Source organism: Corvus moneduloides, chromosome 6 (assembly GCF_009650955.1).
Source record: "Corvus moneduloides isolate bCorMon1 chromosome 6, bCorMon1.pri, whole genome shotgun sequence".
Taxonomy (NCBI): Eukaryota; Metazoa; Chordata; class Aves; order Passeriformes; family Corvidae; genus Corvus; species Corvus moneduloides.
In genome coordinates, this window is record NC_045481.1 from 37,359,355 (window position 1) to 37,386,116 (window position 26,762).

General features: G+C 41.7%; 1 protein-coding gene across 6 annotated transcripts in view; it reads right to left on the reverse strand.

The window, feature by feature from the left end:
* Positions 1–26,762, reverse strand: part of MAPKBP1 (mitogen-activated protein kinase binding protein 1) — a 103,109-nt gene that overhangs the window by 15,034 nt on the left and 61,313 nt on the right. For 5 of the 6 annotated variants that reach the window (XM_032111255.1, XM_032111256.1, XM_032111254.1 and 2 more), the window contains exons 9-25: positions 26,206–26,223; positions 25,525–25,685; positions 23,140–23,329; positions 21,992–22,138; positions 20,918–21,102; positions 20,716–20,807; positions 20,223–20,348; positions 18,479–18,549; positions 17,909–18,030; positions 16,947–17,022; positions 14,302–14,413; positions 13,683–13,746; positions 10,509–10,634; positions 3,928–4,076; positions 3,175–3,224; positions 2,403–2,639; positions 1,277–1,446 (exon numbers count right to left, since the gene is read on the reverse strand). In XM_032111255.1, coding sequence (XP_031967146.1) covers positions 1,277–1,446; positions 2,403–2,639; positions 3,175–3,224; positions 3,928–4,076; positions 10,509–10,634; positions 13,683–13,746; positions 14,302–14,413; positions 16,947–17,022; positions 17,909–18,030; positions 18,479–18,549; positions 20,223–20,348; positions 20,716–20,807; positions 20,918–21,102; positions 21,992–22,138; positions 23,140–23,329; positions 25,525–25,685; positions 26,206–26,223 — 2,096 coding nt within the window. The remainder of the gene's footprint in view (positions 1–1,276; positions 1,447–2,402; positions 2,640–3,174; positions 3,225–3,927; positions 4,077–10,508; positions 10,635–13,682; positions 13,747–14,301; positions 14,414–16,946; positions 17,023–17,908; positions 18,031–18,478; positions 18,550–20,222; positions 20,349–20,715; positions 20,808–20,917; positions 21,103–21,991; positions 22,139–23,139; positions 23,330–25,524; positions 25,686–26,205; positions 26,224–26,762) is intronic. The other variant, XM_032111253.1, reaches the window with a different exon arrangement.

Sequence of the window (26,762 nt, forward strand, 5' to 3'; positions counted from 1 at the left end):
ACTAAAACCACGCCTATACCTGCAGGAGAGAAACCCTAGTTTGCCATAGATTTAAGCTCTAATACACTTTTTTCCCATGTTCATAACCTGCTTCTTTGGGCAAATTCTGTGATGCAAAATATACAAGATTCTGGCTTTGAGAAAGACTAATTTAGTGAAGAACATCATACAAAAATACAATCTTGCATGACAGGGTTACTGATTTCTGTTGTGATCTCATGAATCTTATTTTGTCAAATGTCACCAGCACTGTTCTTTTGCCTGATGCCTAAGGACTTCAGTTTTCCACTTTTTGAAATACTTTGGTTTCCAATGTACTCCAAGGCAAGGTAGGATGCAGAAGACAATCAACAGAACTGAATAGCAACTACCCCTGGCAGCGCCCAAACTCTGTAAACCTTGCCACGTGTCCAGTCTGTATCCAACATCGCCAGAGGGCCTCCCTTTCTCACATGATGGAGCAGCACATGGGTCTACTCTGTCCAAATGTTATCACAAAATTAAAAATGAAAAATAAAGATAAACTAGGCAAAACCTAGCAGCCTCAACTGCAAAATCTTGGCATGCACTCTTGCATAAAAGTCTGTCTAAAGCTATCAGCCCCACTCTCTAAAACATTACAGGAGAAGAGAAAGGAAATCAAACAGCTACTAGCATCAGGTTAAGAGGGAAATGAAAGAATAAAATTCAAGGAAAGGGAAAAAATGGAGCACAGAAAAATTAAATTATATAGAATTAAAACAGAAGAAACAGCAGAGGAATAAAAAAAGGTTTCCACTGTCTCCAGTGTCCTTTTCAATTCCTTCTGTAGCATGCAAGTCATTCTATTTCCCATAAAAGAGTAATCACACACTACATTTGCTAAATTCTTGCCCAGTTTTCATAAGTAAGCATCCTGTCATTTCTCCTGGGTAGGCATTTCACAGCCACATACGTGTCACTGTCAGTGAGTTTTCCAGCTTCCAAGTTTTCCCTTGCTATTTTCAACCCAGATAAGAGAGAAAGCAAAAAGGCTGCTCCCAAGTTGTTTATTCAACAACAAAAAAAAAAAAAAAACTTGAAGGAGACTGCTAATGTGCAGTTTCCTCAGAGGAAAATTATTTTAATGGTGCCTTCTTAGTTTCATATTCCTCTAGCATCCATCTGACATAAAACTCACAACTAAACATGCCTGACATCAATCAGGCAGTAAGTCAATTCAAAGTTACCACACAAGCTGCAAGAAAATCAGAACAGAAACATCTGAGCCATGCACAGCAGAGAGATTATTTTTAACCTGCTAGAGTCTGTGGGATGGATTTCATCTTGCTCAGGATAGATTACACATTCCCCACTCTCAGAAGGTTCCAGTTCCTGAGAGAAAATCCCCTCTTCACAAGACACAAGCCGAATCACTTGGGGTCGCACACAAGACCCGTTATCTTGGGGAGGTATTGAGCTGCCAACCTGGTTTAATTAAAAAGAGAGAAAACTAGATATAACCAGTGTTTTAACTTACATCAGCAAGTGCTGTGCAGGGTTAGAAAGTATGCATTACAGCACAGAATATGATCAGCAATCTGAGATCAGAAAACACAGCAATCCTATGTCTTTTCTGCTCCTTATTTACTAAACTTGTCAGACTACTGCTGTACTTTCCTGTTTTGTTCCTTGTTTGCAATTCCTTAAAATTCTTTGGTAAAGTACTCTTTGACCACACATCAGGAGTGTAAGCCATGTGGCAGCAGGTTCTTCCATTACCTTCTATGGACTGATCAGACAATTCACTAAACTGGCCCACAGCTGAAAAACTGAATTACTGTACACAACAATCTCAATCCTCTTCTCAGTCACACAGTTATAGGGGAAAGAAAACCATTAATGAAGCTAGGCACTGGGACAGACTGCTACTGGAAAACAGGCACTAGCTTTCTGAGGATGAGCACACATTATTTGCTGTGATCCATCGATACAGAGATTAGAGAGAATTTACTAATCTAGCACAGCCCACAACTAAGGGAATCATGAGCCACATTTCAGTGGCTACTGGAGTCAAGAAACTGCATCCCAGGAGAGTGAGCTAACAGTTAACTAGGTTTTTACACACCTGTAATTCCAAGCTCAACTTCTCAGCTTGTTTTTGACATAAGTATTCAAAGAGCTAAAAGAAAACATGAGGTTGTCCTGTCATTGAAGAGAAGCCTTGATCTCATATGGTCTCTGCTGTAAGACAGCAGAATCACACATTGCAGGAGTACTAACTACAAAAGAGTTATCTAATAAAGTTCCTCAGAAGTCACTTAGAAAACCTTTAACAATAAAAAGAATGGCATCAGGTAGTAATAAATGTAGGTAATAACAAACAGATGCAGGACAGACACACTCAGAGTGGGTTCACCTCCTCAGGGTACTACTGTCCTTACTTTGTTGATGTGCACCGGAAGGTCAGTGTGCTCTTCTCTGTCATCCCCATTGCTGTTTTGAGACAGCGAGTCTCGACTTGGAGAACGGGAAACAGAGAAGGACTCCAGCTGGCGCAGGTCAAGCATGGATTTCACAGTCATCTCTATGTTGCTGGTTGGCTGGGACCAGCGACCACGCTGCCGGGGCATCTTGCTCATTGGTGCCTCTGAACGCTGGATTGCTGCTATCTCTTTGGCCTGAAGGAAATTAAGAGACAAACTATCTTAGGGACTGAGTTTTGGTGATGGAAAAACAGGAGAAAAAACACAAGACCCACAGAAAAACACAATTATGTCCATCTCCATAAAAGTCTCAAAACTGAGAGACAGCTTGAAATTGCACCATTAATCATAAAGCATCAAGTAAAAATTATACTTTTGTTGTTGCCTCTTGCACAGTTGAACAGTTAAATGTCTTGCTCAGATCCAAGTATATGAATAGCTTCAGCACCACATGAGATTCAAATCAAAAAGGAAAAGACAAAAGCATAAGATCTGATGGAAAGACACTGATGTAAAAATCCCAAGTGCAACTCTAGATTCTAAACACCCTAGTCTCTTAAACTAGGCTCTATTTTGCCATCTCCAAATCATTCTTCAGAGAGGCTTCTCAATGGTTTCCCACCACAGCTGCACCTTTCCCACACATGCAATGAAGATTTTAATCTCTCTGGGAATTTCTTCTTCAGTTTCCCTATAACAAGAAATACAATCTGAAGGTTTAGTAACTCACCCTCCTCATTTCCCATTGGGAAAGGCTTCTTGAGAGGGTAAGGTCTGGATCTGGAAAGGTAAACAGATATGCACCTAGTTGACATCCTAGCCAGCAGTCTAGCTTTTGAACAAGCTCTTATGTCATCTTTCCATAAAGGCAGTATTCCTACACCTTTTGAACCACTGTCAACACATGCTTTCCCATGGACTGTGCAAATCATTGTATCAAAATTTTAATGGAGACATACAGTTTTATGTAAGATTTTCATTGAATCAGCAGACCACTGCAGAACACTTGCCATAGTGCAGTGCAAAGGCTTGGGAAAAAAGTCTGCTCCAATACACTGTAACATCTGTGGTAAAAATACATCAAATTAATAATAGCAATCTCTAAGTTTTTATCAGACATCTCTAAAATGCTCTCTTTTGAGAAGATTTCTTGATCTCTTTTGGCTTCTGCAGACTTTTAATAGCTTGTGGACCCCAGCCCATGAAACTATTAAAAAACAAATTTTTTAGCCAGTTGGAACTAGCAAGAAACTTGCCAATTTAACAACTGTATTTCTAGACAGAGAACTCTGAAATGTACCCCTCTTCTGATGCAGGCATAGGCAGCTTCACATTACCCACTGGTATCTATCCATCTGCTTCTTTTTTGGTCTCTCTCTTTCTGCCTGTACCTTGTTATCCCCAAGCAAGTCTCTCTCATCTTCTCCCTTCACATCCATGCCATTTTCCTCCATCTCTGCCCACGCCCCTCTCCCATTTATACCTGAGTCTCTCTCAGTGTTGCAGTTGGACTGAATATGGAAAGACTGCAGCCCTCGTAACTCATCTTCATCATTCCCTTCATCTTCACCATCCTTGTCACTGTCTGATGAGAGTGCAGGCACAGAGGACAAGGCAGAGATGGACTCATGCCTGAAAGGTAGGAATTAGGAGGAGTATTATGGTTTATGCAAGAACTGCCCACCATTTCAATCCTTACACCAGTTCTCCACCTTATCTCCATCCGTATTCAGGAGGCTTCCTCAACTCTCTCAAACAGCCCTCGCTCTAGCACAACCCACCTCTGAGAGACTGGGCAAGCTAAACCCTGCACAAGGACGTGCAGAACCTGCCACAGAAACGTTCTCATATGCATGGAAGGTTGACAGAAGTCAGAAGTAAACAAGTCTGAGAAAGACAAGTGGAATGAAACTGGGCCTTCCATTTCAGACTCTGCCAGCTGATAAGGTCAAGATGGTAGATTATATTTGAAAGGCAAATATTTTTCCCACCCTTAAGCATTTCTTCTCTGGAACTGATTTACACATCAAAAATGTCAGAGATAGTCTCTGAAAGTAATTGGGTTTACAGCAAATTATCCCATAACAGAGGTTCATTTCAAGGATTGCTCCAGGCAGAACCTGAAGGCACAGCCCACACACCATAAGAGCACCATGCTGACTATTCTAGCTTTCAAGCACAAGGATCACATAAAACATATCTTGGGCAGATCTTTGATTAAAGTAGATCAAGACAAGTTTTACCACAGACCTCAGAGGCACTCCCAGCACAGAACAGCCCACTACCAATCAAGGACATTCAGTAACACCAAATTTTACCCTCCCTCTTTCTCGTCCTCTTCCCTTTCCTCCACTCACTACTTCAGCCCACAGAACCAAATGAACAAATGAACCTTTGGACAATACTTAAAGAAAGAAAAATCCCCAGCAAACACATTTGAGTAGCTCTCACTCCATGGCCTTGTGCTAGAGTGCCAAATTCATCATTAGTGACATTTATAGGATATCACTGGTGGGTGTTGAGTGCCAAGCATTATTCATGAAATAAAAATAGCTCATCCACCAAATACAGAGCAGTCTGGAGAGGGACCAATTTCTCCAGCAGCTGACAGACAGCAGGCAGTATTGAAACATGGTAAGACACAGCTAAGGTATTTTAATCTTTTCTCTTCCTGTGTAGTGGCAGAACACTAATTTCCATTTTTTTAGGAGTAATAACTACCCAATAATTTCAGATGAGCTTTGAAGTGTTCTAGCAAAAAAAAGTGAAAGTGACTGTAGCCTGCAGAGTTCTCAAGTGAAAAAGTTTCATTTTGGTCATCCACGTCTACTTTTGACATTTGAGTTTGTCAGTCTCTTCATCTTTTCTACTGTCTCCTTATATGCCCATCTTGTCACTCTCAGGTTCCTGTGTCTAAGCAGGGGAGTCCCAACAAAGCCCAAGCACTACAGTATGTTTGAGGTTATGCCATGTTTCATCCTATGACACATATTAATTACGTTTATTTGTGGTAGGCAATATTAACTTTGTATCAGTAACTTTGATAGCATCCATCTGCTTGTATTCATCACGGTTGTTTGAGGAGTTTATTGAGACAGAAGGGTTGGATTATTAGACCTGTAAACATCTAGCTGGTTGAATACCTCACAACAATGAGGTGATATGGCGAGGCAAGATTATGTGTTTGTCAAGCTCCTATGGGAACTGTCATTGGCGCAAATGGAGGAGGGAGGATTGCTATCCATGTCTTTTATGTTACAAATAGAAAGATGGCCCCTGTCCATCAGATGGTGACTGAAAACATTAGCGAGGGGGGAAAAGGTATGTTCTAGTATCCTTAAAGTAGCAGAGTAAGAGAATGCAAAACATATTTTGGAAGCCAGATGGGTGTTTATTCATACCTCACAGGAAGTGATAAACAAGTTATGAAGTAACGTATTCAATACACATAAGGTTATCTTGCATTATCCCAGCAAAAATTCCCGCTCCTCTTTCACATCCTTCTTTTTACAACTCAGGTATGCTTTTCAAACTCAGTTCTGTAACTTGAAGGGAGACAGATGAATGAATGATATTTTCAAAATGATCCTAGGCCCACTGACTTGAAACTGAGATACTCCTGAAATGAAAACTAGGCTCACAAGATCTTGAGTGTTTTAACTGTTGTTCTTGCCCAAGTCAACCCTTCAATTCAGACTTCACTAATTCAGACTTCACTATTTCTCCTTTCTTTCCCTGCCTTCCCCCATGTACTTTGCATTTTCTCCTAAGTCCCCTGTTGCACACATCTCCTCAATACTCTTCCTCAGTTCTTTTTCATGCTTAGATGGGAGTCGGTGTAATGTACAGTGAGTTTTCAAGCACAGAAGCTGTTTCCAAATAAGCACCACATGAGAGCATTTTGAAAATTAAGGAGTAAGACTTCTGGGGTTTGTGGAATTCCTGCTGAGAGCCAAACCCCAAAGCATCATTATATGAGAATGAACGTTTCAGAGTAGCTATTCCAGAACAGCATGTACAGACATGTCCAATTCTCATGATACATGTGACTCAGAGCAAGTGTTTTAATTGTACTTGTTCATCTTCTTTGCTGAGGAATGATCCCATTCTAGCATCATAGAATCATAGAATCATTGAGGTTGAAAAGACCTCCAAGATCATAAAGACCAACATCTGACTGAATATCACCATGCCCACTAAACCATATCATGAAGTGTTATGTCTATTCATTTATTAACACTTCAAGGGGTGGTGACTCAACGATTTTCCCTCGGGACCCTGTTCCAATGCTTAATGACTCTTTCAGTGAAGAAATTTTTCCTAATGTTCAACATGAATTTCCCTTGAACGGGAAAGAGCTTGAGGTCATTTTCCCTTGTTCTATTGTTAGTTGCCAGGGAGAAGATGCAAACTCCCAGCTCACTACAAGCTGGATCTTGTTCTATATGGGGCAGCAGTGTCAGTGGCCCTTCAGCTCCCAGTTTTTGAAGGGTCAGACAGTACAGGGTGAATGGCAAGGAAGAACCTTAAATTAGAAAGTCTTCAGGACATGGTATAGACTTAAAAGCACCAGATGTCATAATGGAGTTCTAATATATCTGATAATAGGTACTGTGTATTATTTTGCATGACCTGAATCCAACCCTGTTTTGTTTTCTCAAAACAAAACAAAGCAGACAAGAATGGCAATTATCCATTTAAAGAGGTATGTTGTCAGCATTCCTACTCTGATCTTGTGCTACTTAAACCCTCAGCTTTAGGGATGTATTTATGAAACTGTAACATCCTGTGTGGTAGGTATCACTGGCAGATTATGTCCTCCTGCTTCCCCTTCAAATGTTGAAGTGTTTTAAAAGGAGTTATTCTGGTTTTCCCCACAGAAGGATCACAGCCCACTGACTTCAGAGTTCACCTAGTGTTATAATTGCAGTAGTTCATCACAGACTGAAGCACCATTTCTGATAAGGCATCAAAAGCCTGCCCCGGGGAACAAGGCAGCTTTCCTGGACTGGACAAGACCCACTGAGAATTTGATAAGGAGCTCTTCTTTCCAAATATATCTGACAGCACACCGTACTTCTTCAGCATACATATATAACTTTTATGCAATTTGCATAGCATTTTTATCTCCTGCTATTTATAATAGAGAGTCGAGGAAAGCTACAAATATAGTGATTTTTAAAATTAATATGAAAAAATAGAAATGCCCAGATAAAAAATTACTATAAGCCTTGCAAACATTCCACAGTAAAATCAGTTTAAAACTTGAGACAAGCTTTTCTAAACTATAAATGCATACTTGGATCAAAACCAAAACCCTGCTAAATGGCCTTTACATGATCCCTTCACTGAAAATATAAAAGCCTTAAAACCAAAATGTACCAGCAATATCAGCGGAGTACAAGTTCTGTTATCCTCAACTATCAAAGCTCCTCACGTTCAGAAAAAAGCACACATCTGCAATGACCACAACCAGAAGCAGAACTCAAAGGCTCTCAGGCACAATATGGAGAACTGTGGGTCATATAGATCAGAGCAGTTCTAAGATAAAACAATATCCCATAAAGGTGAGTCAGAGGAGAAACTTTAGTGTCTAAAATTCTTGGAGGGACTGAAAATGCTGGAGCTCTTCAGTTCAAAGAACAGGCTGGATGAAGAGAGGTTATGAAAAAGGTTTACAAAACCATGGGCACTACCAATAGCTGGCAGCAGAACAAAAGATCACAATATTCAGAATCAGAGGACTTTCAATAAAACTAGTAGGAATGTGTTTTAACAGAGACAAAAAAAGTCCTTTCCACAGAGAGCAGTGAACTCCAGGAACTTGCCACCAAAGAAGGCTGCAGAGGCAGGCAATATTATGAAGTTCAAAAAGAATTTATACAAACTCAATGGACAATGGTCCATGACCAGATAGTAAAGGGAACACATAGAGATGTACCTCCTAACATCCCCGATGTAACAAAGGAGCATGAGGCAAATGGACCACAAAGGCTCATACAGCAAGGCTCACAGAGTGTCTCACTAAATAGCATCTTCCACTGCCACGATCACAGGCAGAATACTGGGCTTTGTGAAGCACTGGTTTTACCCAAAAAGGCACCTTCTGTGTGTTTACACTGCTCATGTTACTCACCTGGGTCAGCTCCTGCCCTGACAGTTGCAACTGGATAGAAAGCACTGTCCTGAATTGGAAATCTTCATCTCCCACTGCCTCCTCAGATCAATTTTGTTACCCCAGTATTATTTTGATTATTCATCCTGTAATACGCTCATACCATGGAACTAGCAGAAAGTGTTACTTCCCCCACCAAATTCTAGCAATACTGTTCTAAAGAAGATCTAGTAGAACAAAGGAATTATCACCAGGCAGGGAACTCTCTCATACTACTGGCAGTCTTTTGAGACAACAACTTTACACCACAAGTTGCAACTCAACTCTCTACTGCAACCTACACAGACAGGCTCTGGAAACAATCAGAACAGATGCAGGGCACCTAGAAAATAAATCTCACTCAAGTTCATTAGTTTTCCTTCTCCCACCTCAATAATGCTGGTCCAATAGGCTCTTCTTCCATCGTCAGTACCAATCCAAAATGCTCTGAAGTTATGTCTTTGCTGATCTCCAGTTACCACAGCAGACAATCAAAACTGAAAACAAGCTTTCAAAGCTGACAAGCAGATTCAAGGCTTGCAAAGAGGCTACCAAACAAGTTTAATAAAGTTCTGGGCTTGGCGTGGCACTAGCACCGCCCTTCAGCAAGCGTCTGTGATGGAAACAAGTATCACCTCACGTGGAACAGGACTGGGATTATCTGTAACAGGCTGAGCTGTGGTAGGGTAAGGCTGCAGCTGCTGGAATAATGGAGAGACTGCTATAAAAAGCACATTGCTTGACAGATCCCGAACTTAATGTAGAAAAAAGGCTTCCTGAGTTTTCCCAGCATCGTTACCAAAAGCACTTACTAGACAGGACTCATTTCAAGAATGAGCAGATCAAGACTTTCCAAAACAAAACTATGCAGACAGACTTGTTACAACATTGCTTGCTCCCAAAGGGGGTGGGACAGTCCTCGTGATACTCAACAACCAGTGTGGTAAATCCTCTAACGCTTTGGGTACTTTTATATCCAGAACTCCATTTGTAGTCATTTGGGACATAGGAACAACAGCAACAAAAAAATCTGTGTTTATCCTTTTTTCCCCCACTGTGATCTCGTATCATTTTGGTCAGGACTCTCCCCTGCATTGCTTACAATCCAACTAGTCTCAGTTACTTACAAACTACAGAGAAACCAAACACATTGCACTAATAATCAAAAATGCCCTATCACTCTTGTTCTGTTTAAAAACAGAAGCACTACTTTTTAAAGAAAGGTCACCAGATAAATTTAGATCTATTTAGCTTGTAGGCTGCAGTAATTTGTTTTTAGATACGTTGTTTACCAAGCAAAAAATAATATTATTTAGCTAGCAAGAGCTTTTTCTATTTAAATTATTTTTGTGTTTATTATTCATATTATAATTATTTTAGCTGGGTTTTTACAAAGCCTCCAGAAAATAGTTAACAAAGAAACAGCAAAACTGTAAGGAATGTTTTAGAATTATGATAAACATAGCCAATTCATACAGCTCACAGGTGTACTTCAGTACTGACACTGCAGAAAGCAGCCTTTAAATTGCATTCAGCTTAGATCTAGAGAACTTTATTCAAGAAGGATCACAGCTTCCCTGGTAGGATTCTGTGTACCATCCTCACTATTCCTAGGTGAACTACTTATTAAAATTTCTGACCACATCATTAAACTAAATTAAGACACGAGAGGCATTGCATACATATTGCAATTAGTGAAGCACACTAAGCCTGTCTGAAGATCCCAGTCTGGTTTCTATATCCAAAGAAGAGGGGTACAAAACCCATGGCAAATTCAACAGAGGAATACGAGAACTTTTGGAAGACACTATCAGTGAAGACAGCAAAAACCTTACAGTTGAATCCCAGTGCCACTCTTTCACATTCCACCCTACAAAGCCAGCCACCTCTTCTCAGTCTGCTCTGCTCACCTCATGAGTCCAGCTGCCTTGTGAGGAGGAGACTTCTCCGCCTGCTTCCCTCTCTGTTTCATGTCAGACAGTCGCTGCCGCATGTTGATGGTCATCTCTGAGCTCAGACGCCAGATGAAGATGCAGCTGAAAGAGGGAAAGGTGAGGCTGGCACCAAGTCTCAGTTAAGTTTATTGGTACTAATTCCCACTGCAGAGACAAACAAGAGCCCTTCTGTCTGCAGCAGAGAGACACACGCAGAAACAGCTTCAAAAAAACTCAATCCCATCACAAGCCTCATGACAAAAGGGTTGAACCTGCCTGTCAAAGACTCTCTATGAGCGAGAGCAACTGCAGAGATATTTACACAGACCTGTCTCTGATCCCATACCTTTATTTGACTATCTGACCAGCTGCTAAAGGAAATGCTGTAACAAGTCCCTCCATGGTCACCAGGGTAAGTGGAGCCTACAGATGTCCCTTGCATCCTCTACCAGTGGATGAAGTCTCTGACTGCCACTACCCCCACAAAGGCAAGGCCTTCCTAATGCCCACCATCCCATGGAGTCTCTGTGCTGTAATAACAGTTAAGCTCATGTGGCAGTACTTTTTGCAGTCAGGGTGCTCCTAATATTTTACTTGGGACTCCATACAGGACACTTGCACAGAATTTACGCAGCCATTAGCTCAGCACGTCAGAGCACAGTGCTAATAACACCAAGGCTATAAATTCAATCCCTGTATGGGCCATTCACTTAAGAGCTGGATTTGATGATCCTTGTGGGCCCCTTCCAATTCAGAATGTTCTGTGAAATTTGACTGAGTTTGGTCAACAGATTCAAAAGCATTTGAGAGAAGGAAACCAACAGTGTGGTCTCATTTCATGAATTTCTTCAGAAATTCAGCTTAAAAAAATATATTCCTCATCACATTAAAGAATACCATATCTCATGTTCAGCTACTAGAAAGTAAAATGACCAGCATTGTCTTTGAAATTTGACCCTAGTGCTAACTAATTCTTTTCATCTCAGTCATCTTTCCTGTCTAGCTGGGTATACCTACACTGATGTAGAAACAGAGATGGTGTTTTGGCTATCACTTATAAAATCCTGCACCCTGCTTTGGAATCCAAAGAGGATTTAATTCAGTTTTTCAAGACCCATCAGTGCCAGTACTCCAATACACAGAAGACTTTTCAATTACTGACTTCTCCCTCTTTTCTTGATAGAATGTAAACATTAATTTGCTTTGCCATTTTGAACAACGACCATGAACTTTGGTCTCCCTGACCTGAGGCAAATGTCAAAAGTGCTAGGATACTGAATACCTGAATGTTCTTCATTTTTTTCTCTCTCATGAGGAAACAATTTAAAAGGTTTTAACCATATCACACCAAAAAAGCCCATAAACCCCTGTCTGCAGTCTGTGGAGATTTTAGAGCAAAACTAAAACTTCCCTTCTTGTCCCCAGTGCCATGCTCAGGAGCACCACTCCCAGCTACTGAAATCACATACAGACACTTCCCCCATTGCCTGTGAACACACTGTCATCCTCCCACTGGAGCTTTTCAACCAGGAGAAAGGGCTGAGGCACTGTGTCTGGGAACCATGGCAACCCAGGGCAGCCAGCTGTTTCCCCTCAAGGAGCAGCTCTCTGCAAGTAACAGCAACCATAATCTGCTGCTGAAAAGGTACTGAAATGGAGGAAACAAAATTCTGAAAGCAAATCTGGCTTGTTCGTTAATCCCACGCCCGCAGTTATCAAACCTAGAGATAAGCAGCAAACAACGTGCACTCAACATAAACTCTACAGAAACGAGCACCCACCTACCCCTTATTTTGCTGGGGTTGGGGAGGGGGTTTTGTTTTGTTTTTTCTTACTTTGCATTACTTTTCTCACATGAATCTCACAGTCCTTGTGTCTTTTCTCATCTCTGTTTTTCTTTCTATTCTCAGCTCTATTCTTTGCACATGCTGCTGTGTGTGAACAGACTATTTTCCCTGTTCTCCTTTGAAAAAGATGCTTTCTCATCTCTTTATAGCAGACTTCTTCATGCATCCTTTCCTCACTTCTCATCCAACTCCTGCATACCCTTAGTGAAGAAAATGACCCTTTTTCTCATGGAAATGTCAACAAAAGAATGTTGCACTAAATCACAAGGATCACTAGGGATTTCAAACCTTCCATGTTTCTGGAATTTGTCAGAAGTTCACAACAAAAGGATTCTCTCTCCTGCAACTTTTTTCCCTAAACTATTTAGCCACATGAAAGGAAAAGAAAGAGGAAATCTAAATAATTTGTTTATTACTGAAAGACAGAAGCAACCAACTGATGAGATTTCATGTGATATATTCTATGTTCTGTAACAACACCCTCTAAAACCCTCTTTCCAATTCAGTTGTGTTTTATTAATTAAAAAAAAAAAAAAAAAAGAGAGAGAGAGAGAATCTGGGTTGCTCTGAACTTGCAATAGCACCCCAGGAACCATCTTTCTCAAAAGAAAAATTTTATCCAGTTCAGCTGATTTAAGCATTCACTGATTCCAGAAATAGTGGCTCCACTCACCTATACAATCATCATACTAGGCACATATTCTCCTTTTTCCCTTGGGCTCAGTCTGGTGATTACTTAAGCTTTTAGTGAACTGATTTAGCTCACTAAATGTGCAGAAACTCATCTCAGGGGAGTAGTGATGTAGTGACCTGAATCAGCTGAATGAGGGGTCAGCTGCACCACTGCTGACTCAGGGGAGCGGGAAGAGGACCATATGGACAGGATCAAAAAGCGGGGACAGGCCTGTCCCTTTTGCTGCTAAACAAGCTCTTTCACCTGGTGAAACCTCACCAACAGGAGTAGTGCAAGAAAAAGTTTCGGCACTACTAGCAAAAATAGCACAAGATGCCTTATATTACAGACCTGAAGGCTGGTCAGGAAACAGGTCACGTCTCTGTCCCCTTTCCAGCAGAGAATAGTATTTACACTTAGAAAAGGAAAATACTTCACATGGGTATTTCATAACATAAACTCTGTGAGCTTTGCCAACAGCACACATTTAGGATTCAGAAAGCTATCAGATTTATTTGGAATTCATAAAACATCCCTAAAAAAAAAAAAAAAATATACCTTTCTTAAGGACATCCTAGATCCAGTATGAGATGGCATGAGCCAGTATTACAAACAAGCAAAACCTCTTACCTGTCACCAGAAACAGAGATCAGATGTTTGCAGTCATTACTGAATTTCATCCCAGTTACAATCTCTGTGTGAAGTAAAGCACAAAAAAACCAATCTTCCCTGAATTATTGAAATGGACAGAAGAGATCATTAGCCAAATAGGCTAGCTATATTCAGTAATTCACACTTCACAGATCAATATGCCCCAATTACTATAACCATTTAACCAAGAATCTAGGCTTGACATAGGAAGGGGACCCCACGGCAAAATATACATGAAGACTGAATTCTCTTTTAGCCTATAATAGAACAGCTCCTGCATGGTAGGAGCTGAGGGTATATCATAATGAAACTGAATACACTGAAAAAAACACAGACTACCTTATAGGCTATTAGAAAAACTGTGTAAGTAAATACATGGCTTGACATTTGTGTGTGTGTGCACTTGTGTGCAAAATGCAAAAATTGAACTTGCAATAAAATAGGCTATTACAATTTCATCCAACTACAACCTACTCAAAAATACCAATTAGGTAAACTTTGGTGGGGAGGAATCTTCAGAAAGCTTTGACTAGTATCAGACCCTACTATATAGTCATCAGCAGAAAAAAATGCATTTCTAGAAGGTTACAAGCCTTACCTGAGTGTCCATACATGGTTGCAACACACTCGCCAGAATAGAAATCAAAGATGGAGAGGTTCTTGTCAGAACAACTGGTTGCAATGTAAAGACCAGAAGGGTCTGTTTGCACCTGGTTTAGGAGACCAGAGGAATGCAAAGATCTGGTGAGAAACTACCTTCAAACTACATGAAAATAGTCCAGAACACCCAAGACAGTCAGAATAAAATGCAAGTAGCGCCCACAGGATTCCAACTGAGTACCACCCTATCCAGCATTCCAGGACAAATCTCCTACCTAATCCTGACTAGACTTCTAGGAGTCTCTCCAACCTAATCAGAGACTGAAGGCACTTAAATTAAATGCCTTCATGACTGTGAAGGCATTGCCACCAGTGGACAGACCTCTACCTCTCTCCTACTTTCTTCTAACCATTGGGGTCTTACTTTCTTCTATGTTAAGATCAAAACAAAACAACAAGAACACCCCCAACCCCAAAACACACACACCATAAAAAAAGAAAAAAAAAATCACATCTGACAGAGTTAAGTGAAATATTACAGGATTCAAGTCTTCAGGAGAGAAAGCAAAAAAGAACTCAACACTGCCAAGGAACTTCAATAATGATGCTGTCACAACTCCAACATTTGCAACTCCCATTTTTCAGCTATTTTGTTCATTGTGTGTTTTTTCATATGCACCTATTTGTTGCTTTATCTTGGATCAAATAGAAAATCCCCTGAAAATGCCTGACCAGGTCTAAAGCAGCACTACACAGCAAATACAGTTACTGTCACCCAATGTCCTGCTCTGTCTTTTATAGAGTTTTAAGGAACTGAGAGGGAAAACTATGTTTTTCAAGGGAGACATGGTATTTAAATAATGGTAATTCTTCTGGTTCCTTATGTTTATTTTGTTGATGTTTGCTTCCAGCATCACTGTTTGGGTTCTACTCATTAAACTGCAATGTGTATTATGATCTCAGAATAACATGCCAAGGAAGTTTAAATTCCAGAGACAACCATAATCCCTTGGTTACATAATTGTCTTAAAAATGAGCAAAACAACAGTAAAAGTAATTGAGATACACATTAAAAAAAAAAAAAAACAACACCAAAAAGGATATTAAAAACAAAAAATCCAGCTCTCAGAACATTTCATGGTTTCTTGTCTGAGAAAGATCTAATCAAGCACCTAAGCTTATCAGCAATTTAAAGTGTAGCATCAATTTTTCATTTTCTTTACTCTGGCTTATAAAAAATTTGTAGGAATTATAATAGGCAAAGAGAAAGAATTTTTCATTCTCTGTAAAACAGAAGAACTGACACTGAACAAAATTGTTTGTTTTCCCCTCCCTTTTTACCCAGTTATTTACACCCATCAATAATTTCAACTAGAAGGGAACTACAACTATCATCTATTCCTGCCTGACCAGTTCAGAGTTGACCAAATTAAAGCTTGTTATTAAGCGCATTGATCAAACACATCTTCAACACTCTCAGGCTTGGGGCATTGACCACCTCTCCAGGACATCTGTCCCAGTGTTTTACCAAACTCTCAGGAAAGAAATGCTTCCTAATGTCCAGACTAAACCTCCCCACTGCAAATTTGAACCATTTCCATATATCCTGTCACTGGATCCCAGGGAGAAGAGCTCAGCACCTCCCTCTCTGTGTCCCCTCCTCAGGAAGCTGTAGAGAGCAATGTGGTCACCCTTCAGCCTCTTCCTCTCCAAACCAGGTAAGCCCAATGTCCTCAGCTGCTCCTCAAAGGACATTCCTTCCAGGCCCTAATAATTATACTACTGCATTATAGCAGTAGAAAAATTATCAGTGAAAAATAAAAATACAATGAAGAAGCTTATTTGGCAACTTAACCTGAGAGATATTTTGATTTTGTCAACTGGTTTTCCCTCTTTATAGATAGACAAGAATGCAGTTCTTCCACTCAACTGTGAATCTTGTACACATCAGATTTACCAGGGTAAGCCCTGGATAGTGGCAGAAACAGGCATGCTATGCTGGCCCAAGGCCTGGATGCACTCAGCAGGTAGAAAACATCCACAGACGCTCTCTAAGAAGTACCAGGCTTGTCCAGAACTCCAAGACCCAAGCTTTTCAGGGCAGATGCTATTTAATTTTATCAACTCAAAGAGTTTCCCTTGTATTTGCCCTCTGAAATCGACTTCACAAACACTGATCAACAGGCATTTCCACTTTAAAAACTAACTAACAAAACTAACTAATTCCACTAACAAAACCAGTCAAGAAACCCAGAATGAGGTCTCTGGAGTAGAAAGTAAAATATCAAATTAAATGGATTAAACCATCTCCTGACAGATATTGGTGCAGTTCCACTTGTTTTTACAGCATGGTCCAGTGACTCACTTCAGAAACAGGACAGAGAGAAAAATCATACATCAGCTTCAGCATTCATTGACTCTTTTCCTGTTTTAGCCTCATGAAACCCAAATACATTACCAGCCCTTAAGGGTGGAAATAGAAAGAAGCAGCAGCAGCAGGGTAAAGGACAGAGTATGGAGCAAGTAAAAAAAAAAAAAAAACAAATTACTGTATTCAGATTTGTATTTCATTTTCTTGCCCCTGAGCTGCATTCAGAGAAGCTGAAAAAAAACTGAAAATGGAAGGAAAAGAAAACAGCTTACTTTGATAAGGGTGCCATCTTCACCTTGGGATCCCTTGTAAAGCTTCTTCTGCTTCCCACTGCTTATGTTGAAAACCCTGAGGGAGTGACATAAGATAACATGGCTCATTTTTGCCCAGGTACTGCTCTGGGGCTCTTGTCACCAGGATCCTTTTCTCTCCCTGTTCCTCATTCCACATAAAATACAGGAAACAGGGCCAAGCTACAGGAAGTGGAGAAATTATCTCCATGAAGTATTATCACCAATCAGTTAAATGGTTCAAGAAAAAACCTCAAAAGTAATGCAGAGGCAGATCATCTGAATTAAAATTGATGATTTATTCCCAAGCCAATAATCAATCAGTCCTCACTGCTGTAAAAATACCTGGCCTCCTTCATACTAGACCAAAGAGAGCAAGACACTTTATTTATGTTAGAATACAAAACCAAATCACATCCAGTAGGAATATTTAGCTATGACCAAAACTCGTACCATCTCATACAGCTATAATAGGAGACACACAACTACAGAGAGACTCCTTTGCTTTCATTCAGACTGATTGGAGAAATGGATAAAAAAGGAACAGAGAACAGACTCCACTTGTTCAATGACAGTCACATCTAATTCAGTTTTAGGTTCCCACAATCCCAGGTATTTCACAGGACCTCACAGCTTTTCACTAAGTACCTTCAAAACCAAAATTACCACAGTGCAGAAGTTCTTGCCCCACAGCTCAATGATGTGCCAAGGAAGGCACACTTGCTCTCCCAGTAGAAAACCTTTGCAATGAGTAGCCAAGAGTCCCATGGGCATTGCACATAGTCACAGCTTTTTATCAGTGAGGGGAAAGGCAGAGTTCAACCTCACAGTGCCTCAGATCTGTCTGAAAATGCTGTATCAAAGAACTGAGAGGAATAATGATGGAGATGGGGCTCCCTTGTTTATGACTGCAAAAATATTTTCAAGATGAGAAGGAAACTAACCTTATGTTACGATCCTGGCATCCAATAGCTGCGTATTTCCAGCTGGGGTCCACATCCATGTCATAAAGTGTGGTCTTCCTAACAATGTGATGTGTTCGGGTAAACTGGACCCCTTCTCCTGTCTAAACACACAGATAAAAACTGTGTCAAAATCAAGTAGGTAATCCGTTTTTAAAAACAAGTAAATCCAGATGAGTCTTCTCACACAGCCAGCACAAAACAATCCTTCCCAGGGAGCTGCTGGGAACAGATGAGACTGGAGGCACATGGAACTCTTCCCTCCAGCACATACTCTTTCACCAGTCCTCACAATAGGTCTGGCAGTGAAAGAAAAGCAGATATCCTAACAGTTCGGTGTTTCACATCTTGCTGGGAGAGGTCAGGCTGGGAGTAGCTGCGTGCTTCACAGAACTAGTTCTCTGAATGTAATCTCTTCTATCGAGTCAGCAGGAGGCACTGAGGCTGAAATAGCAACAAGCTCATACAGAAATTCTGATATCATTCTTTGAAGTAACTCCTTTGTGGAGAGATTATAAATTAGAACTGTAGAAAAAGCTGTGATAAGGTTACCTTCTGCGCAGTGCGGAAATAGATGCTCTTGTCCGCCCCACAGCTTATCATTCTCACTTTCCCATCGTTGGCTGGAGAGAAAAGGCAGGAGACAAAAGATAAACACATACACAAGGTGGAGGAAATGTTTCAATTTATACCACTGCTCATTTATTCCAGTCTTGATTAGCTAAGACTGACTCCTCCCCAAGCAGCAAAACAGAAGCCCCTTCTCAGGGACATTTGTCTTTTATGCTCAGAGTGCATGAGGCCTTAACACAGAAGCTTTACAGGACAGATTAGGATGTAATTCTGTCTTCTCCCTCACCAATATGCTCATACCTCTGTGTGCCACAGCACTCTGTGGCAACATGGCACATGCACACTCTGTAAAAGCAATAGGCACTTTTCAGACCTTAGACTTGGTCACACGTTTCTTGCTGCCCTATCTAACTGCAGGGGCAGGCTTCCCTTCTTCCCTTAGGACTCTTATGTAACCAATCAGCTCCTTCATCAAAGCAACACCTGATAAAACTCTAAGCAGCGACAATGCATCCAACATCACACAGGCCCTTGGACTGCACCCACTTAGAGCATGCCTGCACTTGGCTCATAGACCAGCACAAAGGCTTTAGCTGCCAGCCCTTGAGCCCACTTCCCTCATCTCCCAGGAAGTCAGCTGGCTGCATTCAAGGCCAGCTCACTGATAAGACAGATCTGTCAGAGCAACTTTTGCTGGCCTTGGAGCTCCTCCAGAAAAAAACTTGGAAAAGTCACACAGTTGTGTTGGGGAGCCCGTGCTGTGAAGCTTCAGAGAATCCCTTCACTCAGGAGCAGTTTTCAAGCTGAGGTTCTCATCCTTGAGCCCCAGCTGAGCTACACGGCAGCAGCATTGCAGCCACAGCTGTGCCTGGACACATACCCACAATGATCTGAATCCTGACCCAGCCCATGGACTCACCTTCCTGGTCTGAACTCCATCTTGCCTTGCTGCTGTGAACTTGCCTGGCAGGCACTGAACTGTAGCTGTCCCTGACCACTCCAGACTGATCAAGACCTTGAATTGCTTGAATTCATAGTCTTATCACTATGGATTTGTCTGGTGACCTGGACTACTGGCTGTACCTAGTTACCGCCACTGGACTTGATCTGTTCCTGTTCACATCCTGTGGTACTTTCCCACTACCAGTGGAAAAGGCCACTACCTTTGCCTGCCTTCCTGTCACTCCTGGCTACTGGCTTTTCCTGACAGAGCAGCCAACTCTTGCTGTTCCCAACTGGTATCTGACCATCAGTAGCAACTGGGTGCTGGGGATAAAATGTGCTCCATTACCAGGAATGCAGACTCTTACAGTGGTTTGCAATGACAAATTTACTTTACTCAAAACTTTTTTTGTGTGTGTTTGGGGATTTTTTTTGGACAACTGTTCACAGTTCTCCTAAATAAGAGCAACATGTAGTCCTCTGAAATTAGTTAAAGGGAGTAAATAATTAGAGAAAACAGTTTTCCAAAGAAATGCTGAGGACTTTCAGGAGAGGTTTTTTCTGGGAGGAAGAAGGAGAGGAAAAGAAAGCAAAACCAGAAAAGAAGGCAAGTATCACCTTCTTTCAGGACTGCAACTAAAAAAGATGACCAAAAAAAACCCCCAGATGCAGCTTCAAATTGACCTAGCCCAGTATTTAAGTAGCTGAAATTACTTTACAGACACAACGGGACAACAGCAGTGCTCAAACCCAGTTTTGGAGGGAGGCCATAATTTTCTACCTGCAAACTTCACTGCAGTGATGGAAGAAGAATGTTCATCCAGGGTTTGCTGCAGGCTATAGTCCTTCCCAGCATCCAAGACATGAATCAATCTATCCCGACTGGCTGAGGCTAAGAGCTTTAAACCTGTCAGAAAGTTAAAAAGAGTGCAAGATCATGACTTAAAGTCATTTTTAAAACAGCTTCCCAAGTCATCTTAGGGACAAAACATTATACTGTAGCTAACTGCATAGACAGACACAAAGTAACACCCTTGAATTGCACATTATAATACTAAACAGAAAAAGTTTCAATCTCAACATACAATATTCCAATACAAAGTAAGAGAAAGAAGACTTTTTTCAAAGGCTGGCCCTACTGGCCCAACACTACAAGCCTGCTCTGAAATTCAGGAGTAGCTCACCATGATAATTCTAACATACCATAGTTGGACATTCTGACTTGATCAACATTACATTTATAGGCAAAGGGGAATCAGCTCAACTGCATTTACCTGTGTCGGGTTTGGAGTATTCCAGACATAGGATCTCAGAGTCATGGGCTTCCACCTTCAGCATTTCCTTCAGAGACTGCAACTCATATATTCTAAGACACAACATGGCTCATTTCAGTACGTTTATTAAATTAACAATACCTGTTTCTGATTCTCATGTCTGAGCAGACTGCAATCTGCATAAGAAGGTTTATGGGATTACCTGAGAGTGCCTATCCTGTCCCCTGAGGCCAGGTGCTCCCCGCTGGGACTCACACAGACCGTGCGTATCCCCACCTTTGTATCCAGCACTTGTGCATCAGCTTTCTCTGCACTTCCTGCTGAGTTGTAATCAGTGTCCAGAAGTACCTGAGTGTTGTCATCTACATAGATGATTTTCATCAAGTCCTGGGGACACAATACACCCAGAAATATTTACTAGTTACCAAATATTAAAGCAAAGCATCTGCCTTAGAAACTGAGCTCCTGGCCAACATAAACATTTTATTGGCAATAATGGTGTAACTGGTAGGACCTCTTATCTAGCAGCAAGCACTAAGCACCTTCATATTGTAGGATGAAAGTTTCCAGCTGTATCTCACGATCACCCTTTTCAAAAGACTCAAGCTAGAAACTAACAGCATCTCCTGCACTACTGATGACCTCTGGGATTAGTGATTACAACATATTAGGGCATGCAGCAGGAATCTGAAAGACTTCTAGGGATCATCTAAGTCAGCCTTCTGAGAAGTGACAGAAAAAGCAAGAATTTTTTCCACTTGCTTCCTGAGATCAGGACTGCTGTGTCCACAGATCTTCCATGATCTGAAGCAAATGTCCATATGTAGTCACTGTCCTCTATGATTATGCTCCCTCTTATATAGATGAAGTGAGTGCAAGCTGTTTTTCATTCAGTTCTCCCCAACCTCTGCTTCATTTAATGCACCTTTTCCAAACAAATCTTAAAAGTGGTTACACATCACAGAGATGCAGAAAAAGAGAACCAGCTCTCCTGAAGCATATGGCCCTTATGGAAGAGACTAAGCTTGATGAATCCATGGGCAGTTTATGAAAACAGCAATAGTCCCCAGGACTGCTTCAGACAAACTGTCCTTCCACCCAGTACTCCTTTCATGTTTCTTCAGGTTCATACATGTAACCAGATTTGTGCTCAGTTTACAGAGAAACCTGTGTTGACTTGGAGATCCAAAGAAATTTGGGCCTTAACTTGGGAATACCTGTGTGTGAAGAAGAGCAACCCCAAGGACAAGGAGGCAATCCAAACCTAGGTTCTTACATTGCTGAGGATGTTGCGGTGCAGGGCTGTGCCATGGATGTTGGAGCTTTCAGTGTTCCACAGACGAATGGTGTTGTCAGAGGAGCAGGTGATGAAAGAACCAGGGGGGAGGCAGGGCTGATTGTTGTCCTTCACCTCTGGATACATCTAAGGGCAGGTAAAATCAACCCCTGAATAATACTGCCTGGCATCTGCCATTCTAGATACTGGTAGCAAATTTCAAAAAAAAATGAGACAAAAGGGTTGTCTTCTGTTTTCTAAACATGAAAGCCAGACAGTTCTGATAAAAACCTCTTTGCAGACCAGAGTTTCATACTGACTTCAAACAAATGTTCACTGAGCTTCCCTGATCACAGAAAAACCTCCTTAAGAAGCATGCAACAAGCCAGTATCCTTTGTTTCTAATAGTTCAAAGAGAGCACCTCAAATCCCAGACAATGACCATGCAATAACCACCTTGCACTGTTGTTTGCAACTTTCATCTACTACTGTCTATTTATAATTCAGAAGGAAAGGGTGTGATGCAATTAATAAATAATAACAGAGTTCTCAACCTCTTCCACTTTCTTTCCACTTTCCCCTTTCCTGACCACCGTTAGACATATTTCAACATATTAACAACTGCACTGCTTCCTATACCTCCTTTTCTTCCCTCTGTCCCTCTGAGGGAAAGCCAGCTAGACAGACTGGAAGATGACAGACACTTGAGAGACTATTTCCACATGTTCTGGTGAATATGTTAAGGAGGACCAGAGTTCAGACTTCATCACTGTTTCATGGTTTTTTGAAGCACTTGTTCACCACAGATCTCAAGCAATTTTTTGAGGTCAGCAATAATCTCTTTTGCATCCTCTAAAAGGAGGCTCTGTATTCAGCTTTGTTCAATTCTGCTTCTTCTCCCACCTCTCACTTTTTAATGGCGAGATTTTTTTTTCAGTAGCACACTGCATCTCACACAATCAGTCAGCTGTTGCAGTGCAGCCAAAGAACTGTTCTCAGGCCCAGTAGCAAACACACCAACCACAGGTGAAAATTTGAGTCAATTCTTTCCTTCTACAGTAAGTGTTTGCATTCAAATTTGGTAGTTCGTCTGATGACTTTCTCAGCTGCAACTCACAATCCAACACCTGTGTCTGCAGACAACATACCTCAATGTTCCACACACAGGAAGAGTGATACAAAGCAGAGTACACCTTGCCCACTTTCTTCGGGTCTTTGACATCCCACACATACAGGCTGTGGTCATTGTATACACAGGAAAGCCACTGGTTGGTGGGGTCAAAGGTCAAGGCAATTGTGTCTGGATACTTCGCATCAGCCACACCAGAGAAAAGACGGCTGCACAAAGAGAGAACAACAGCCTGGTTAATTTGTGCTCTCTAGGAGTCAGGGCAAGGAGCTCAAACAGGAGAGCTCAGATTCTCCACAGGGCACTGTTGAGGTGAACAATACACTGTGGCATATAGAGAGAGAGTAGCTGGCCAGGAAGACCTGTCTCTTGAACAACCGGAGTCCAAAAGAAGCCTCAAAGTCCCATTGCAAAAGTCTTTCTCCTTGCCATCCAACACAGAGTCCCACCACATGTGACTGATTTTCCCTGAAGAAGGACCAAACAGGACACTTGATGATTACTGGAAATCATCGTAGTTTGCCCTGCATAATCATGTGGCAAAATCCAAGTCAAATAATCTCAAAACAAAGAGAAAAGAGAGAATCATCTTTTGGTGGGTACTATATCTTGTTTACTAATAGCAGGAACTGCTCTTGCCAAGTAGAAGAACAAGCACTGCACTCAAAACACAGGAGCACATCAGCACGAGGGACAAAGGAATGGTTCATTTCAGTGGCCACTTGCCTGACCTGCTTCCCTTCCACTCCCACCCCACACACAGGCCAGCATGGTGCTGCTTGCAGCAGCTTGTGAGATGAGCAACTGCAGATGGATATAAAACATAAAATGCAGATGTCCTTTCTAGTTAGGCAAGCTCTCTGATGGTAACTTAGAAAGGAATTCTGTAGAGCCAGTAAACACCTCTTTGCCCAGGTGTGGCCCAAGATCACATGACCATGTGAACCCTGTATCTCTTCTACAGGCGTTCTCTGTTCAATCCTGCTGCCAGGCAAACAAAGGAGCTCTCTGTTGCCCTGAGGTGAACTCAACCATCCCACAGGCTGCTCATGATATTGAGCAAGGTAATTACAGACAGAGTGCCAGGGTGTTGAGAACTGGTAATTTTAAAGCACCCATGAAGCCAAAGTGCACGTAGCACACCAAACAACTGAAGCCCTGCTTCTGCACTTGCAAAGATTTGAGGGCTGGAAGAGCAGAAGAGCACAGCCCAAATTCTACTGAAAAATCAAGTAATTGATACAGTCGTGGGCAGTTCACTGTAGGCAACTGGCATCCCACAGAGAGGCTCTGGCATGCTTGGGAACATAAGGAGTCCTGTGTTTTAAAGCTTCTTTGGAAGTAATAAATTCATTTTAAAATGTTGTTAGATTGTAATCAGCACTACAAATACATATTTAAGATGCATATGAATATTTCTGCTTAACTGATGCATGAGAATAGCAGAGTTTTTCAAAAAGTCCATATATACAACTGCTTGATTTTAGCACTACCAGAAACTGTTTACATTTTAAACTGAAGAGAGTTCCTTTTCCAGCTCCCTTACTGGAACATCATTATCTCCCACTTATCTTCTGGAGGAGGATTATACAGTTCACTGTTTGAACCTTTACCTAAAGTTCCCAAGAAAAGTTTAGAGTATATATCTGTAGACATGGAGACTCCAGATACCCAGTGGCATAACGGCTGGTGGATTCGTATCGTTTTTAGATTTCTTTCCCCACTAGAGACAGAAGTGAAAGAGGGCAACAGAAGAACACTGGGAAAGCCTCCAGCCAGGACTGGCAAACACCCTCTACAAGAGGCAGACTGAACTGCATAGAAATCACATTACTCACCTCAAAAGGTAAGAAATAGAAAGCCAAGACAGAAGATACTGGAGCAAGATAGGAAAACAAGACAGCAGAATGCACAAGATTGAGGGAGAAGAAATATTACAGACAATAGTAGATTTAAGTCTATAAAAGATTGCAAGAGAGCCTTTGAGAAAATGCCCCATGAGAACATGGGCATCTCTTAGCAACATCATTGCTATGGAGGAGAGTGATAAGCAAAGGATGTGCCATGGTACAGAAACAACTGAAGCGTGCCACAGCATCTTGTGCCCTCTGCCTGCCTGCTCATAGCAACCAATGCCAAAATGCTCAGGTGTGGTGGCAATGTCAATGCCACCAGACCTGAGCAACCCCAGGGAGATGAAGAGCAAGATAAGCTGTGTACTCCAGCAACCAGGTTTGGGCTGTAGTCCAGTCATACAGGGCAAGGCTGCAACAGCTCAGAGAGATCTGCAACAGGCTGCCAATTTTAATCCATAAAAAGAGCATGCTCCAGATGGCAAAGGTCTGGGGAACAGTTCTAACCCCCACAAGCCTCCCTTGCTCCCTTCCACCCTTCTCCACAGTACCTGGCCTCAGTCACACTTGCGATGTCTGTTCCCAGGAAGTGTGGCTTTGGCAGAGTGGTGACAAAGTGAAGGTTCAGAGGGTTAAAAATCCGCACGGTGCCGTCAGCGCAGCCACAGAAGATGTAGTCATGATTCACAGAGATGCAGTTTGCCACAGTGGTCTAAGGAGGACACAGCACATGAGAGGGCAAATGAGAAACGTGCTCTCACATCAAAGGTCACCAGACACACGACAGGGAGAACAGCAAATTGACAGACAAAGGAGTCATGGTCAGAAAAGCTGTAGTGAAGTCGAGCCCTGAGAGTAAGGAAAAGCCTAAAAATCAATTTTTCCTTTCTGAAGAACTTTCCAGCCAAGGTCCACTACAGATCCCAAGTAGTTAGAAAAAAGCCCAGTTTCTCTGCCACCCACTATGATGGGAGGTCAGCAGAGCTACACATTTGCTCCAGCTGAGTCCTACTCTGAACATTGCTTTTGTTCCGGTGACATTCAACACCACTGGCAAGCAAGCAGCACCTCACCCTGTACTAGCACGCCAACACATTACCTGTCAGGAGAAGACAAGAAACAGAACAAAATGGATTTTCTTCCCCTCCCTTTGGGATATGTACAAATGGCAGAAAACAGTACAAAATGGAGGAAAGGGGATGAGTTCAATGCAAAAAGTTTTTTCAACTTACTGTGAAGCTGTCTGTATTCTGAGCGAGAGTGAAAGGCAGATTTTAGAGAGGAAAGGAAAGGAAAGGAAAGAAAAGAAGAGGCATTTCACTTGAGTGAAAGCGTGGACAGACTTTTTCCCTTGATTTTAATACACTGGATCCTTTCAGGTGGGCATGTTACATTCAGTTGAAAGGAAAACAAGCATGATCATATTCTTAACTATGGGCCAACCTGGTGGTTTAGAATAGCCAAATCAACTAGTACCTTGGCAACCTGCATTTGAGATGCACAAGCCAAGTAAGACACTGCAGACTGGACAGAAATCAGAACCCTTCTAAAACTCCTATTTGGCCAGGCCAAGGCAGGAGGGACCATACAGGAGTTGCCATAAGGACATTGCTTTGCCAGTCAAACAGTCACTGCAATGCTGAGACAAGAGAATAAAAGAACCTCAATGATTAATAAAATCCCTTTGCCAAGAAGTAACGCTATTTTTCCTGGCCTTCCAGAGCAAAGCACAGGGTGGCAGAGGCACAATTACTTTCATTGCTGGTGGTCAGCTTGTACCTCTGAGTGC